At 53.1% G+C, this 13,675-nt stretch overlaps 7 protein-coding genes across 7 annotated transcripts; all 7 read right to left on the bottom strand.

Moving 5' to 3' along the window:
- Nucleotides 1-342: 342 nt before the first annotated feature.
- AB675_1255 (uncharacterized protein) lies at nt 343-1,406 on the bottom strand (the record flags this gene model as incomplete). The annotated part of the gene is made up of 2 exons (XM_018141131.1): nt 343-573; nt 621-1,406. 2 exons carry the CDS (start codon nt 1,404-1,406, stop codon nt 343-345), a joined length of 1,017 nt encoding a protein of 338 aa, XP_017995679.1.
- A 356-nt stretch (nt 1,407-1,762) lies between these two features.
- AB675_1254 (uncharacterized protein) lies at nt 1,763-3,019 on the bottom strand (the record flags this gene model as incomplete). The annotated part of the gene is made up of 2 exons (XM_018141130.1): nt 1,763-1,972; nt 2,021-3,019. The coding sequence occupies 2 exons, from the start codon at nt 3,017-3,019 to the stop codon at nt 1,763-1,765; spliced, it is 1,209 nt and encodes a 402-aa protein (XP_017995667.1).
- A 452-nt stretch (nt 3,020-3,471) lies between these two features.
- AB675_1253 (uncharacterized protein) lies at nt 3,472-3,952 on the bottom strand (the record flags this gene model as incomplete). The annotated part of the gene is made up of 2 exons (XM_018141129.1): nt 3,472-3,711; nt 3,758-3,952. The coding sequence occupies 2 exons, from the start codon at nt 3,950-3,952 to the stop codon at nt 3,472-3,474; spliced, it is 435 nt and encodes a 144-aa protein (XP_017995662.1).
- Nucleotides 3,953-3,983: 31 nt separating this feature from the next.
- Nucleotides 3,984-4,691, bottom strand: AB675_1252 (uncharacterized protein; the record flags this gene model as incomplete). Its single annotated transcript, XM_018141128.1, has 1 exon — nt 3,984-4,691. One exon carries the CDS (start codon nt 4,689-4,691, stop codon nt 3,984-3,986), a length of 708 nt encoding a protein of 235 aa, XP_017995639.1.
- A 789-nt stretch (nt 4,692-5,480) lies between these two features.
- On the bottom strand, nt 5,481-7,132 carry AB675_1251 (Ribonuclease H; the record flags this gene model as incomplete). The annotated part of the gene is made up of 2 exons (XM_018141127.1): nt 5,481-6,883; nt 6,931-7,132. The coding sequence occupies 2 exons, from the start codon at nt 7,130-7,132 to the stop codon at nt 5,481-5,483; spliced, it is 1,605 nt and encodes a 534-aa protein (XP_017995654.1).
- Nucleotides 7,133-7,949: 817 nt separating this feature from the next.
- AB675_1250 (Na(+)/H(+) antiporter 2) lies at nt 7,950-9,533 on the bottom strand (the record flags this gene model as incomplete). The annotated part of the gene is made up of 1 exon (XM_018141126.1): nt 7,950-9,533. The coding sequence occupies one exon, from the start codon at nt 9,531-9,533 to the stop codon at nt 7,950-7,952; it is 1,584 nt and encodes a 527-aa protein (XP_017995694.1).
- A 1,321-nt stretch (nt 9,534-10,854) lies between these two features.
- On the bottom strand, nt 10,855-13,142 carry AB675_1249 (putative 6-phosphofructo-2-kinase PB17E12.14c; the record flags this gene model as incomplete). The annotated part of the gene is made up of 4 exons (XM_018141124.1): nt 10,855-10,934; nt 10,993-11,020; nt 11,076-12,711; nt 12,763-13,142. The coding sequence occupies 4 exons, from the start codon at nt 13,140-13,142 to the stop codon at nt 10,855-10,857; spliced, it is 2,124 nt and encodes a 707-aa protein (XP_017995659.1).
- Between the last annotated feature and the right edge of the window lie 533 nt (nt 13,143-13,675).

Genomic DNA, 13,675 nt, shown 5'->3' with positions numbered 1-13,675 from the left:
GTGTCAATATGATGATCCGCTATCATAAGGACTACGGATCAAATGATCTGCTCGAGTAGCCTACCAGCTCTCCTGTGGACTTGGTAGTCGTTAGTCCTGCTCCAGACACGGTCGGTCCATAAGCCCTGTTGCGTGCAAGTCCCCTCGTGCTCTTCGTAGCTCAAGCCTGTGAGTTCAGCCAAGATCCTAGCCGGTCTCCAATGGATGAAGTCGTTCCTTGTGCGGATAATCCTTGGACGACAAGTCCGAGATTCTTCAAAGATATCCAGAGATGAGAGCGCTGCGAGTAACATCCCGCTCTGCATCAGATACTCAGCACATCCCAATGGTGAGCTTGCGGGGCTATCCGTCTACTACCTCGTAATCCGAATACTCAGAATCCGCATCCCCTTCAAACCACAAGTCTCCATCATCGCTGTCTGAATCTCGTTCTTGGCTTTCTTCTCCGATGGCGTAGAGGTCCTTGATGAGTTTCAGTGCTTCGTCCGGCCGATTCGTGCCTTCGAGAAATCGATGAAAGCTAAGCTCGCGACCCTCGATCTTCAACGACGTGAGCTCCGTGCGAAAGTCCAGCTGACGGCATCAGTACGAGCTCCAACGGAAGTGCACGGAGGACTTACTGTCGCGGTGAGAATCTTCTCTTCCTTCTCGGCAAGGTGAACCAACGGAAATCGGATCAGGTATCGCATCTTGACAGGAATTCTGTTGGCAGCGCAGACCTGCAGCCCTCCCCAGCTTCGAACGAGAGAGATCTCATTGGTGGTGTAATCATCCTCATCGTCCGCGTCAAGCTTCCCAACCCATCCGCTCGCAACCTTCATAGTGAGATCAAGATACTCTTTGTCGTTGGCTCCAAACAGGTGGGGGATGAAGTCGGCCACGTTGAACTTCTCCACAGCGTCTCGGAAGATGACAGAGAAGTCAGGAATGACCTCGACCTGCTTGAGTTGAGGCAGCTTCTCCAGCAAGCCCGGGTCTGACAACAAGTATGGAACGGTGAGCACAATCTTTTTAACGTTGGGCAGGAACGAAGTGCTGAGATGATCTGGAAGTGCATCCCATTGAGTCAGGCCTTCGAATTTGACAAGCGTCTGCTGCGCCAATACCGGCCAAGCCTCTTTGCGGATGAGTGAGCAGCAAGAAAGCAGCCCGAGCAAGTCGACGATATGCTCCGTGAATGTAAGAGCCGCTGGTTCATGAACGTCCCCGCAGTGGCAGGTCTGACAGGCGAACATGATGGTGATTTTTGCGTCTTTGGAGAGAATCTTGTAGATATTGATGCGAATTTCTGCCGGTAAGTCCCTAAACGGCGAGCCATTTGCAGGAGGTGTCGAAGGATGATTGAGCATGAAAGGATTATCGCAAAGCTTCTGGCGCTTGGCCGCAAGCCGCTCGGACCGACTCATGGTGGCTCGAGCATGAGGCGCAGCGAAGAATCTGCAAAGAGGTGTAGTGAGTGAGAAGAGGTCAAGGGTAAAGGCGAACGCGACTTCGAAAGTGGCAGTGGCAGTTGGTGGATGCCTTGACCAGGCAAACAGTCCTGGAGTGTTTCGGTATCTTGGCAATTCTAAGTCAATTAAGTCACCAATACATTTACATGATGTCCTCATTCCGCGTGCTAACTATCTGCATGGTACGTGGACCTAAAATCAAGTTGGACTAATGCGTTATTTCCTTACTCCGATGTCGTCGTCCCGGTACGTAGCCAGCTTGTTTGGGCAATCTGTATGCGGCGTGCAGAAACCCAGCTCTACCCTTTGGCTCAATCTGTCTCCCAAGAATCATGCTCCACGTTGTTGATGCGTTGCAATGGTTGGAAGCGTGCTATGAGATAAGCTCCCAGGTCGTCGTTGATGCCCGATTCTGGATAGCATCCCGGCGCCCAAACTTCAAGGTCAAAGGAGCTCTGAAAATCAACCTCGTCTAGCCAGCGAGAGATGATCTCCTCCGTGTCCAGATTGAAGCACAGCTGCTGAGATGCTTGTCAGAACGTGCTTGCGAAAGTATCCAATAGACTTACCAGGTTGATATTCATAGACTTGAGAGCTGCATCGTTTCGCCCAGTCCCATTGACGCGCAACCGGAATTCCATGAACAAGTCGGCTGTGAGCATGAACTTGCGATGGCTGTCTCGCCTGAGTCTGCGCCAGAACTTTACGAGAGCGGATTGCGAGCCCGATGACTCCGAGCAACCATAGTGTAGCCAATCCTGGATCCAGCGGCTCACATGTTGCCCATCAAAATCACCTCTCAGATGCGGCAAAAAACTTGCAATTGGATCTGGACTGTCATCGTCTTCTTCGAGCATAATGTGCGGACGGCGTGCGATCATGGTGGAAATGCCGGTCCAATGAAGCTGTTTGAGCTGAGGAAAGTGTGCCGGATCAAATGTTGGCTGAAACTCGTGAAGCTCGACGCTCTGAATGAACGGCATATACATGGCGGTGATGCGTTCCGGAATGAGGTTGTGCTCATATGAGTTGGAGACGCTGTATTTGAGATGCATCGACTCGGCCAGATATGGTTGAAGCTCATCATACAATGCCTTACAAGTCATCATGACGCTCATCCTGGTGTGTAACCCTCGTCGAGGCTGCACGACGAGTTCTGTGCGCTTGCTGTGCCCTGTTGCAAAGCGACTAGCCACGGGTATCATCTTGACCTCGATCCACGCGCCATCAAATACGTAGCTGCAAATCTGACGAAGGACCTCGACTGGCAAGGCAAGGATGAGACAGGCTCCATTGCTTGGAGGCACAGAAGCCACCGCGCACCTGGCGCGGGCCCTCTTTGCAATGAAGCTCTTACGCCGTTCGATGTCTTCGCGTTCCTCTAGCGCGTACTTGAACAAGGCTCGCGGGCGGTATCTCGACTTGGAGGCAGATCCTTCGGTGGCAGTCCGTGGTAGTAGTGCTCCAGTGGCCGTCAAGGTCGTCGATGTTGAAGGCTGCTGGTGGTCTAGGGAAGGCTCTGAGGGACCTGCAGGCCCAACGCCACTGCTTGCAGTGTTGCACGCCATCACGGATGAGAGCTACCAATGTCGACTTGCCGTAAGCGAGTGCTGCCTGAAGAGTGCGATTAGACTGACAACGGCACTTGCGAATGTTGGCTCCTTCTGCGCACTGGTGTGGGCACAGCTTGCCATAATCCCTGGCAAAATTCGCGGGCAAGAGCGACGTGCGAAATATGTGGTGCATAACTGCTTGGGCTATGTGCATGCTCATCAAAGTTGCTTTCGTACCATTAACTACCATCGCTGGATGATGCTAACGTGGCTGTTCACGAACGTAGAAATGCGGCGGTCCTTCGGTCTGCGTGTGAGTGTCGTAAGACATTCCATCGTTGCAAACTATCATCGTTGCAAACTATCATCGTTGCAAACTATCATCGTTGCAAACTACTCGAGGGCATGCGTCTCGTCCTCCTAAATCTCGAATGCTTGCCTGCTACGTTGTCTCCCCATAGCTGAGCCTATCCTTCTGCCCAGAGATCGCCGCTCTTGTCCGGGATCTTCGGCCATCGGGCATAACGCGCTTCGAGATAACCTTTGATGTCGTCGTTGATGTCCAGATCTGGCAACGGTCCGAATGCAATTACGTCGTCATTCAAGAACTGAGATTCCCCGTCACGCATGGCGTTGTAGACATCGAAATCTTCTTCGAAGCGATGTCTCGAGATGACCTGGTTGGTGTCCATATCGAAATGGATGTCCTGTACGCATCAGCACTGAAAACCTGCAGGGGTTCGTAATTCTTACAAGATACACCACAACGACAGTCTCACAACTCTTGGGAACGGTTCCATAACTGCGCCAGAGAGCGAGGGTGTATCTGACCCGTATGGTAGCAGTTAGCTGAAACTTTCGACCGCGCTCATGCATCAATTGATAGAGCCTTCGGCCCGATCCCAGGTGAAAATGGCGGTCTGCATCCTTCTCCTTGTCAATCTCCATAGGGGTGAGTCGACCATAATATACGGTCCATTCAGAGACAGCCGCCATCCACTTGGGCAATGATAGCATCGTCAGAGGCACCGCTCAGTGGAGCGACGAAATCGCAGAGCGATGGTCCGCCTTTGTATGTGTTCGCGGATAAGCGAAAGCTATCCACCACTTCGAAGAAGTCTTCCATCAAACCAAGGTCCTGGGCGAAGCTAAGCTCTTTCAGATTCGGGAACATGCTCGAGTCGAAATCAGCCGGAGTAATACCCAGCCGTAGATACTGAAGATGAGGGAAGTAGACAGTCCTAAGAACGTTGTGCACACCCATATTTGCAAGTCCTCTCAGAGACATCGTGTAGCGAACCTCTTTTGCAAGAATAGCCACCGCTTCGTTATGCACTGTCCGGCAGGTGCATGTGACTCTCAAAGCTCTTTGAATGCTGTGCTTTGTGCAGTAGCTGATCGGGGTCGGCCATCCTAGCCACTCCGAGTCCAGCACATACTGCGTGCCTCGAAAGATGTAGTGGTAAATCTGCTGGCGGACCTCGCAGGGGAGGTCCAAGAAGCCGCGACGCTCCTCGAAAGTAGAGCATGTAGCCTTAGAGTGGTCCGCTTGTGGTACCACGTCGGTTTGTTCGTGTTGATCGCTTTGACAGACTGCCATGTCGGTGCGAGGAGCGATGATGGAGTTGGGGCGCTGATCCACCGAAGCCGGAGGATCATCGTCAGCTGTCCAGGAGGAAGGAGTCATTGTGACTGATCAGGCGGTGACGACGAGCGAGCGAGCCGCGTGATCGAACGAACAAAAAGGGCTGATGAGGGTGAAGCTTGATAGAACTGCGGTGGCAAGTCCGGTTCCCTGTGATACATGAAGTCGCTCCTTCCTCAATCTCTCGTCGGGCTTTCCCAGCCTCGAAAGTGCTGAGTGCTCCGGGATAATCCGCTCTGCTTTGCTTTGCAAGGAAAGGAACGGCCAGAACACAATCTTGTCGCAAAGAATCACTCACACATCTCATACATGAATACGAACCGCCTCGCTTGAACATTCGCCGCTAGTGCCCGTACAGCTCGTTTCCGTGCCTACTTCTCTGGCCGTAAATGTCCCGCAGAGGACCCGACGTTCAAGAATTTTGGGCACCATGTCTATCAAGCTTGAGTGCACCATCGACGTATCAAAAGCTCCTTGCTGCTGTTGCCAGGCGTCAGGACTCCCTACGTTCAGATAGTTGTGGACAACACCATTTTCCAGGCTCTGCCACATGAGATCATTCATTCAAGTCCAATCCCATGCGTCGTGCCCGCTTCGTCCAGCAGTAATTCGACGGTTGGGCTGGGCTCAACACTCGTGGGATGTGCTCGGAACGGCCAGAATACATGGAAGGTGAAGGGACACGCGCCTGCAGCAGAAGGCATTGATTGTTTGGCCCCAGTTAGTATGATTTCTCGCCGAGATGTGCAGCAATGCATGATTCTATGCGTGCTGTCTATATCCATGCCCGAAAAAGACCAGTCGTGTGGCCTGTTAATGATGTCCATGTCGTTAATGGGTTCCCCAGCAAGGCGGCTCCTCAATGATAACCGTTCTCTGTGCTTTGTTGCTCCTGCTTCTCGTCCTCCTCCATGCTCGAGCCATGTCTTGATACGCCATCTTGACATCTTCCGGCTCCTCAGAGGTTGCTTCAGGAATGCTGACACCATTCGTGCCGGTGTCCTCGCTGGTCAACGTAGCTGTGATTGTGTCATCTGGGTTCGTGCCGTCTTCGCGAGTCTCATCATCATCATCATCTTTCTCCTCATCGTCATCATGCTCGAGACCTCTGCCCATTCTCGCACCTTCAACAGCCAGTTGGTCAGCGGCGATGTTGCCCTCGTTGTTGGCGTGGCCCTTCACCCAGACGAAGTAGGTCTTCTTGCCCAGGATCTCTCGCTCTTCGATGTTCTCGCGTACACCCATCACTAAGTCCTTGTTCTCCACAGGTTTCCCCTTGCTGTTCACCCATCCATTTCGCACCCAGTTCCGGTACCAATTTGTCACACAATCGATGGCGTACTTGCTGTCGGTGTAGATCGTAACATCTCGATGTCGTGGTGCAACATCCAACGCCCGCTGAATAGCCGTCAACTCAGCTCGCTGATTCGTCTGCTTGCTGCCCTTAAGAGCTTCGGACACGTTTCTATAACGCCAATTGGTTAGCTTTGGTTCTGCCCTTTCTTCATCCTTCACGCCGTGCTTCTTTCGCAGCAAAGCCTGCCGTTCCGCCCAATTCATAGTGTACACGGTTTGCGTCTGCAAAGGACCTGGAGAAGGAGGAGGAGAGTCGGAAGTATCGTACTTAGGATCTTGTGGGCCGAAGTAGACACCTACGCCAGCTCGCGCACCAGCGGTACCGTTCCGTAATGATGAGCCGTCTGTGAATATGCGTAGCATGCTCGGTGGTGATTTCTCAACAGGCACGAGCTTCGTCTTGGCCTTCTCTTCTTCGGTTTTGTGCACAAGTGCTCCATTCTCGTCCATACGGATATTAGGATCGAAGCCGTCTTCTGCTCCAGGAGGTAGTGGCCCTGTGCCGATCTCGTAAGGATCACCATTCTTGTCTCGGGGCTGATATGTACCATTGACCTGTAGACCAGGCGCAGACTTCTTGATGATGAGCTGGCGGATCTCCTCGTCAGGCGTGAGTGTGGTCTGCCCGTTCATGCTGCTCTTTTGCTTGCCCTCTGCAACGAATGCTTCAGCCTCAGCTCGTGAGTTGAACTTCTTGTGTCGAGGATGACTGACTCCACGAATCTGTGCTTGTGCAGATGGCCAGTCGGTGTAGACGCCAGGCTTGTGTCCATTCTGTACAGCGTAGAATCTCTGCTCACCGGGGATAGTACTCGCCGAAGGTAAGTTCTTGCCGTCTATGAATGCTTGGGCTTCAGCTTGTGTGTGGAAAGCTTTGACTGATGATACGTTAGCTAGGACCTAGACTCGAGAATCGAGGACTCACAGACTGCGCCTCGATGTCCTCGGACTTGGTTGAGGCATTCGTCCCAGGTGTTGTAGATGCCTGGTTGTTTGCCCACCCGGACAGCATAGAACTTCTTCTCTGATGGCCGCTTTCTCTTCGTACCTGCGGCAGTATTGTTTGGTGCCAGAGCAGGGGAGGATCTTGCGTCGACTATGCCGTTGGGAGTAGTGGGACCTGCCATGATGGGTGGTCTAGCCACTCGGAGTGGCAGAAGCCCTCTCGGGAGGAAGCCTCGCAGCAGTCGAGGCAGATTGGTATAGGGTCCCGGCTGCAGTCAAAGAGTGATGGCTTGATGAGAGCGTGAATGATGCCCGGGCCGGCGTTTTGACGCTCTTGAGGTGTCTGGAAGACGTAGACTGGGATTCGCTGCAGCAGCAGCTTTTTGCACAGATAGTACTATTTGCTGGTGGTTTGTGTTTGTACCTGTTGTTTGAGCGGTGAACGGTCGGACGTACCTGGGAGAAAATGGCAGAGACAAGTGGTCCGAGAAGGGTGGGTAAGGCAGCAGGGGCCACTTCCAGGGAGGGGTTGTAGCCCCAATTTGAAGAGAGGGAGGACTGCAAGTGGCTGCTAGTAGGGGGTGCGGTGGGGGGATGCGGCGGACCCTGGCAGGCACTGTTCTTATTCGCTCCGAGAGGGGTGCCAGGTACCTGAGAAGAATTTGATGTCAATTGCTAAGATGCTTTGTGTCGTCTTAAACAAGAACGATTCATAGCCGTTGTAATGCAACGAACGAAACGCGGTAGCAATCTCATCGACGTGAGGAGCCGTCGGTGACGAAAGCGACTGCCAACTATGACGCGCCAAGCAATTTACGCGACGAGTCCAAAAGAGCAGTCGAACGATGAAGATCTCTTGATTGCTGAGTCTATCAATGCCACCCACCTCAGCACCCAGGATAGCTGACTTGGTCCGCTGACACTATGCATGACCATTTTCAGTCACTGTCTGAGGCCTCTGGCGCTCCTCAAAGCTCCCCCTCGACGGATCGCCCGACCTCACCGGAGTATTGTAGCCTGACTCTGGAAAGATGATGGGCCGGACGGGCTCGTCAGAGGCTCATCTGGCTGCTCTCTGCCCACCTCGACATCTCTGTCCTGCAAAGGCGTCGGCTTGCCGATCCGGAATACCTCATTCTTGGGCTTCTGCTCAGGATCCTTCCTCCTAACTCGGTCGAGAGCCTGTGTCAGCCTTCCACTGATCGGAGCTCGACTCCCATCATCGCTCGTAGACATCGTCATGGACAACGTCCGAGGCAGATGCCAGCCAGCCTTACCCAGTGGGATACTCATGCCGTGAACGACAATGCTGCAAATCGCCAGGAACCATATCACCACCCTCATGATCTCTTCCAATCGCGCTGCCTCCTCCCTCATTGCATCATCCTCCGTGAACTCCGTACGCAGGTAATCAATGCTGATGTATAGGTAGAAAATCGCACTGACCCCGATCGGACCAAAGAATCCCACGAACCCAGCATGCTTCCAATGCTCAATCTGATGAATCCACTTATGCATAGCCAACACAATCGGAATCCGCCTCAACACCAGTATTCCAATGCCCAATAACACCAACCGCCACAACGGAATCACATCATTGACCCGAAAATCCACCCACGGCGCCACCGCCCCAAACCACGCAAACACCGAGAGATTCAGCAGCATATCGATCGTCGGCTGCAGACTATCATCCTCCGTCTCCTTCCTGAACCAATCATCCCAGGTAAACGCATTTCCCGCGATAAAGCAAGCCAACACATCATCACTCCCAATCATCCCACACGTGCCCGTGATAAACAACGCCAGCGCAATCACAAACACCAGAAAACTCTCCCGATCAACCCAATTCCTATCCTCCGCCCACTTCAGCATCACCTTCGCCAACCACCCCGCCACAACCCCATACACCACGCTCAAGATAATTGTATACACCCACGTCTCCACAAACCACTGCTCCGCAGCCCTCCCACCCCTTCCCCCCGAACCATAAACCACATACCGCAACAAATACAACCCCAGAAACAAAAACGGATACCCCAACCCATCATTCGCGCCGCTCTCGGCCACAATAATCCTCTGCAGCTTGCGCGGCACATGCTTCTCCGCCCACCTGCCCTTCACGATCCCCGCACTCAACACCGGATCAGTGGGGGTGACGCACGCACCCACCGTCAGGGCTTCCACGAACATCAAGTGCGGCACACACGCCCACACCACAAGGGAAGCGCATACCCACATCCCTATCATCCCCGGGCCCAGCAGGAGGGCTAGGCTGCGCCATTCGGTGCGGAGGTACCGGCTGGGCAGCTGCACGCCAGCGATGACCAGTTGCACGCCCAGCACCAATCGGGTGTAGTACAAATTGACAGCGTCAAGGTTCTCCTCGGAGTCCAAGCAGTATTTGAGGGGGTTGAACCAGCCCGTGCCGTGCGGGGACATGGCGACGCCGAACAACAAAGAGATGAGGGCCTCGGAGAGGTAGAAGCGTTCCTTGAGGAGGTAGGAGACGAGGCCGAAGAGCAGTATGAAGGCGCCCAGGGTTGCAGTGAGGATGTTGAAGGAGGTTAGGTAGAGTGTTGGCATTTTGGCTCACGGACGCCCCGGAGGACGACGATGTAGGCTCTTGAGTAGTGTTTGTTGCAGTATGAGGTCGAAAGGTTGCTTTCGCGTAGTCGATAGGCGCCTCACTTTCGAAGCTTCCAACGTGTCCAGCCAAGTGAAGGTTATGAGGACTAAGCAGCTTGAGCACTGCTAAGACTTCTCCCAAGAGCTACCAAGAAGAATGCTTGGCGCTCGCTCTCTGATATCGTGATCAGACGAGTTTTCTGATTGAGTGTATCGCGTGCACGACCAATACTCTTTGCCGCGTATCTTAATGACGAATGGACGGCGTATGCAGTCCTGAAGCCTTCGTAGGTAGTGACCGTATGAATTCGAGGAAAGGGAAAGGAACGTCAATCTGGTTGAGCGTGGATAGAACGACTACGTCAGGAACGAAGGAAGAAAACTCGAAAGCAAGCGAGAAATGATAGCACCCGCTTGTGCCTACCACGCTATTCATCATCATCACTCACCGTCGAAGGAGATATGTGCGGCAAGACGGAGGTGGCGGGTCCTTGGCTTTGAGATGTGGAAAAAGTCTGCCGACAGCCGGCCGGTGCGGAACTTACCTTCGCGTCATGTTGATCTAGAACGGCATTCGGGTAGAGAGAAATACTGCAGATTTGCGAATGCCATATTTGCATTCTATGGGACATGTGAGAAAGCATGTTCGAGCACATCTCTCACTGATGAGTATGTGTGCGGTTTACGATCACTGAAAACCCCGCTCATGCATTGCTAGAATCAGACCGCAACTCCATGCTGCCCCTCGACCGAAATATCCGCTTCACCTCGGCAGATATCGTGTCGGCTGTTCCCATATGCCCGGTCCTTTTCGTAAAACGTAGTATGAATAACACAAACACCTTCATCCATGCCCTTCTCGAATGCCATGCTCTCGATGCTCGCTCGAATTGTGCGCCTTTGTGGGTATCTTTGATTCGAAAATGCATCGATTCTCATTCCGCCAGCGCCGTTGCTAAAAATGATTTCGTTGATTGTTGTACACAGATTTCCGTCGCTGTCTATCCATTGGTAGACGCCGTATTATCTTTGGTCATGCCGCCTTACATTAGGGCGATTATTGCATGAGGTTGTGGTGGATGTCGAATTCCTCCGTCCGTGGTAGGTCCGAGCCAGGATGGTGGCCAGATTCAGTCGACATATTGGTCCTCGCCAGTTTGGCAGTCGTCAGGACAGTAAAACCATGGTCTATCCGGAACATTAGTCCAGTCGTAAAAAGATGATGATACAGGTATGGTGGCCAAGGAATGGTCCGGAGTGGAGATGGGGAAAGGATGGATCAAGCATCAGGGTGTCGAGCTCGCCTTAATTTGTAGTTCGGCTCATGGTCGAACTCGTCAGTGTCCGGATTCCAGCGATCTAGGAGCAAAATATCAGCACCAGAGTCGAGTTTCTGATAAGCGAGGGATCAACTTACAAGCCTTGAAGTCGACTCCATACGGACGCTGTTAACATCATTAGCATTACCACATGCAGAAGGGGCTTGATGACGGTGCTTACCGGTTCGAGCAGATATGCAACACCGAGTGGGACGTCCAGATCCGAGATCTCTTCCTGTTCGAGTGCCATGAAGTAAGCCAGCAACACCCGAGTGATACTACGGTGTGCCACAAGTAACACATGGTCAGTCATGCGCTCAACTTCGAGAATCACTCTGCTCAGACGACTGATGATGTCCAGGTAGCTTTCTCCACCGGCACCTGGATAGCGATACTGCAGCTTATTCTGTCGTCGCTGATCATACTCGATCGGAAACTTGTTCTTGATGTCGGCGTAAGTCATCCCTTCCATGGCTCCAGAATTCAGCTCGTCCAGCATGCGCATCTGCTTGAGGTCGTACTCATCTTCACTAAAGAACTGCGCGGTCTCCATGCTCCGCTTCAGCATACTGGTCCACACGCAAAAGTTCTTCTCTTCGTCGGCTCGAGCAGCGATTTCGGGGTTTGGGGGAGTCGTGTCACCGGCGCGAGGGGGAAAATGTGTATTGGCGTGTTTCTCCTTCTGGTGCTCCAGCCATGCAACGCGCTGCTGACCGATGAATTTGGACAGCGCAAGAGCATACCGCCACCCTTGAGGACTAAGATCACTGTCACCGCCGATTTTGCCGAGTACGTTGTCTTGGGATTCGCCATGTCTTGAGAGCCAGATTTGACGTGGAGCTAGGTTGAAGTTCTGGAGGTAATTCGCCATTTGGATGGAAAGAAAGCTCTTGACCTGGTGGTTGATGATCTTGCGGCCCACATCGATCATTGAGCAGTAGGGGAACTTCTTGCCTTCCTCGTAGTCGCCTAGCGGCTCGTACGACTTCTCGTACTGTGCGACACGTTCCTGGAAATCGGTGAAGGAGCTGGCTGGATCCTTGTCTTTGTAATCCGGACCAGAGAGCTTGAGACGCATGTTAGCTTCGAGGAGGCCTTTGTCCTCGCACCGAGACTCGAGGAACATCAAGTTGATGTTTGGATCCCGACGGCGGATGTGATCGACCAGTGACTGTCTGCGCTCCTGAGTATGGTTGGTCGCATCGAAAATGCCAACAGAGCCTCCTCCCTCGAGCACGTACTTCAACAGGTCGTCCATGGTATCGTGCGCAACCTTTTCGCGCAGCATCTTTGCTCGCTTGTTGTTGGGATCGAAGAATGATGCTGATTGATCCATGCGATCTGGAATTTCCGATGCCGAAGGCGAAGTTGTGGATCCTTCACTCAGAGCAGGCGGAGAACTAGGGGCCGAAGCAAGCTCGCCATTGACCAGCATGGCTGGTGGTGGCAGAGGCTCGCCATCTTCAACGTTATTGCATATGGTCATGCTGCGTACGGATTCTCTCAAGGCGCCATCGATACTCCGCGTCAACTGGTGCTGCACTGGTGACAGTGGCGGACCAGCAGCTACCCGTCTTCTGTCACCGACATTGAAGATCTTGGTTGGATGCTGCTGCCAGTTGAGGTAGCGGGCTATCTTCTTGACAATGTAGCTCTTGCCACGGGCTGGCAAACCGACCATGATAATGATCAACTTTGCGCCGGTGTCTCGCTCAGCAATGCGACCATCAGGAGAGGCCTTAGACCGAGTCAGACCAGGAATGTCGAGTGTGGTGGCTCGCAATTTCGGCGTGGATGAACCAGAAATGCGTGCTGCCCTGTGAGGAAGTTGTCAGTTGACGGAGCCTCGGAGGAGCGGCATTGCTTACATCTGAGGACTACCAGGCTGAGAGGGCATCGGAGTGTCAGTCAGAGCCTTGCCCATCGCTCTTGACTGAGCAGGCAGTGGTTTGGCGCCATTGAGAGGAAGCCAGGTGTTGGTTGGTGGCGGCATCAGACTGGTCTGATACTCGCGATGTGAGTTTGTGAGTACAGGAGGGACTTTGTCGGTGCCTTGGGCACGCTCATAGTCTGGGGGCACGGTCACTGGACGATCTGGCTGGGTCGGTGCTGTTGGCGAGTGGAGGACGTTCGACATTATGACTGTCTTCGCAAGATCGCTATGTTGGCTGAGTTGTCGCACTGGTTGTGGAATGCCACTTGAGGACTGGCGAGCCAGTGGTGGCTTTCTGGGCTCTGTGATAGACATGATGCCTTGTCAGCGACCGTGTCTACACCAGGACGCCGTGGTAGCACTTTCAGTGCAAAACGTTGAGAATGAGATATTGTTGGAGATGCGCCGTCAAAAAATGCGGCGGGCGGAAAATGCATCCTACCCGGGACTGCACTTACAAGGGCCGCCTGGAGTAGCTCAAACTCTCAGACTTCTGGGTGCGCCTCTCTCTCGGTCGAACCAGCAACTGCACTTCAATGTGACTCTTAACAACAAACGCGCAAAGGTCTATTTGTGATGCTGCTCTCGTGACTTCTATTCTTCACTGCCAGTGGCAACGTAGTCGTTCCTGCTTCTTAAAGCCGCTCCTGCTGCCGCTCCTGCTAGAAGATCGAGCACTCCTGCAGAGCCGGAGCTCCTTCCTCCGTGATTCGCAATCGATCGCTGGGCCGTCGCCTCAAGGTCAAGCCGACAGAGCCGTGAGTTCAAAGGTCTTCTGATGACTGATGAGGCAATATCGGCGCGCCTTTACTAATGACCGAATGAACGAGATGATTACAGACAACTCC

This window comes from Cyphellophora attinorum (genome assembly GCF_001299255.1).
Source record: "Cyphellophora attinorum strain CBS 131958 chromosome Unknown Contig37, whole genome shotgun sequence".
Lineage (NCBI taxonomy): Eukaryota > Fungi > Ascomycota > Eurotiomycetes > Chaetothyriales > Cyphellophoraceae > Cyphellophora > Cyphellophora attinorum.
The sequence above is the reverse complement of the archived record's forward strand: the minus strand, read 5'-3'. Positions and strand labels throughout refer to the sequence as shown.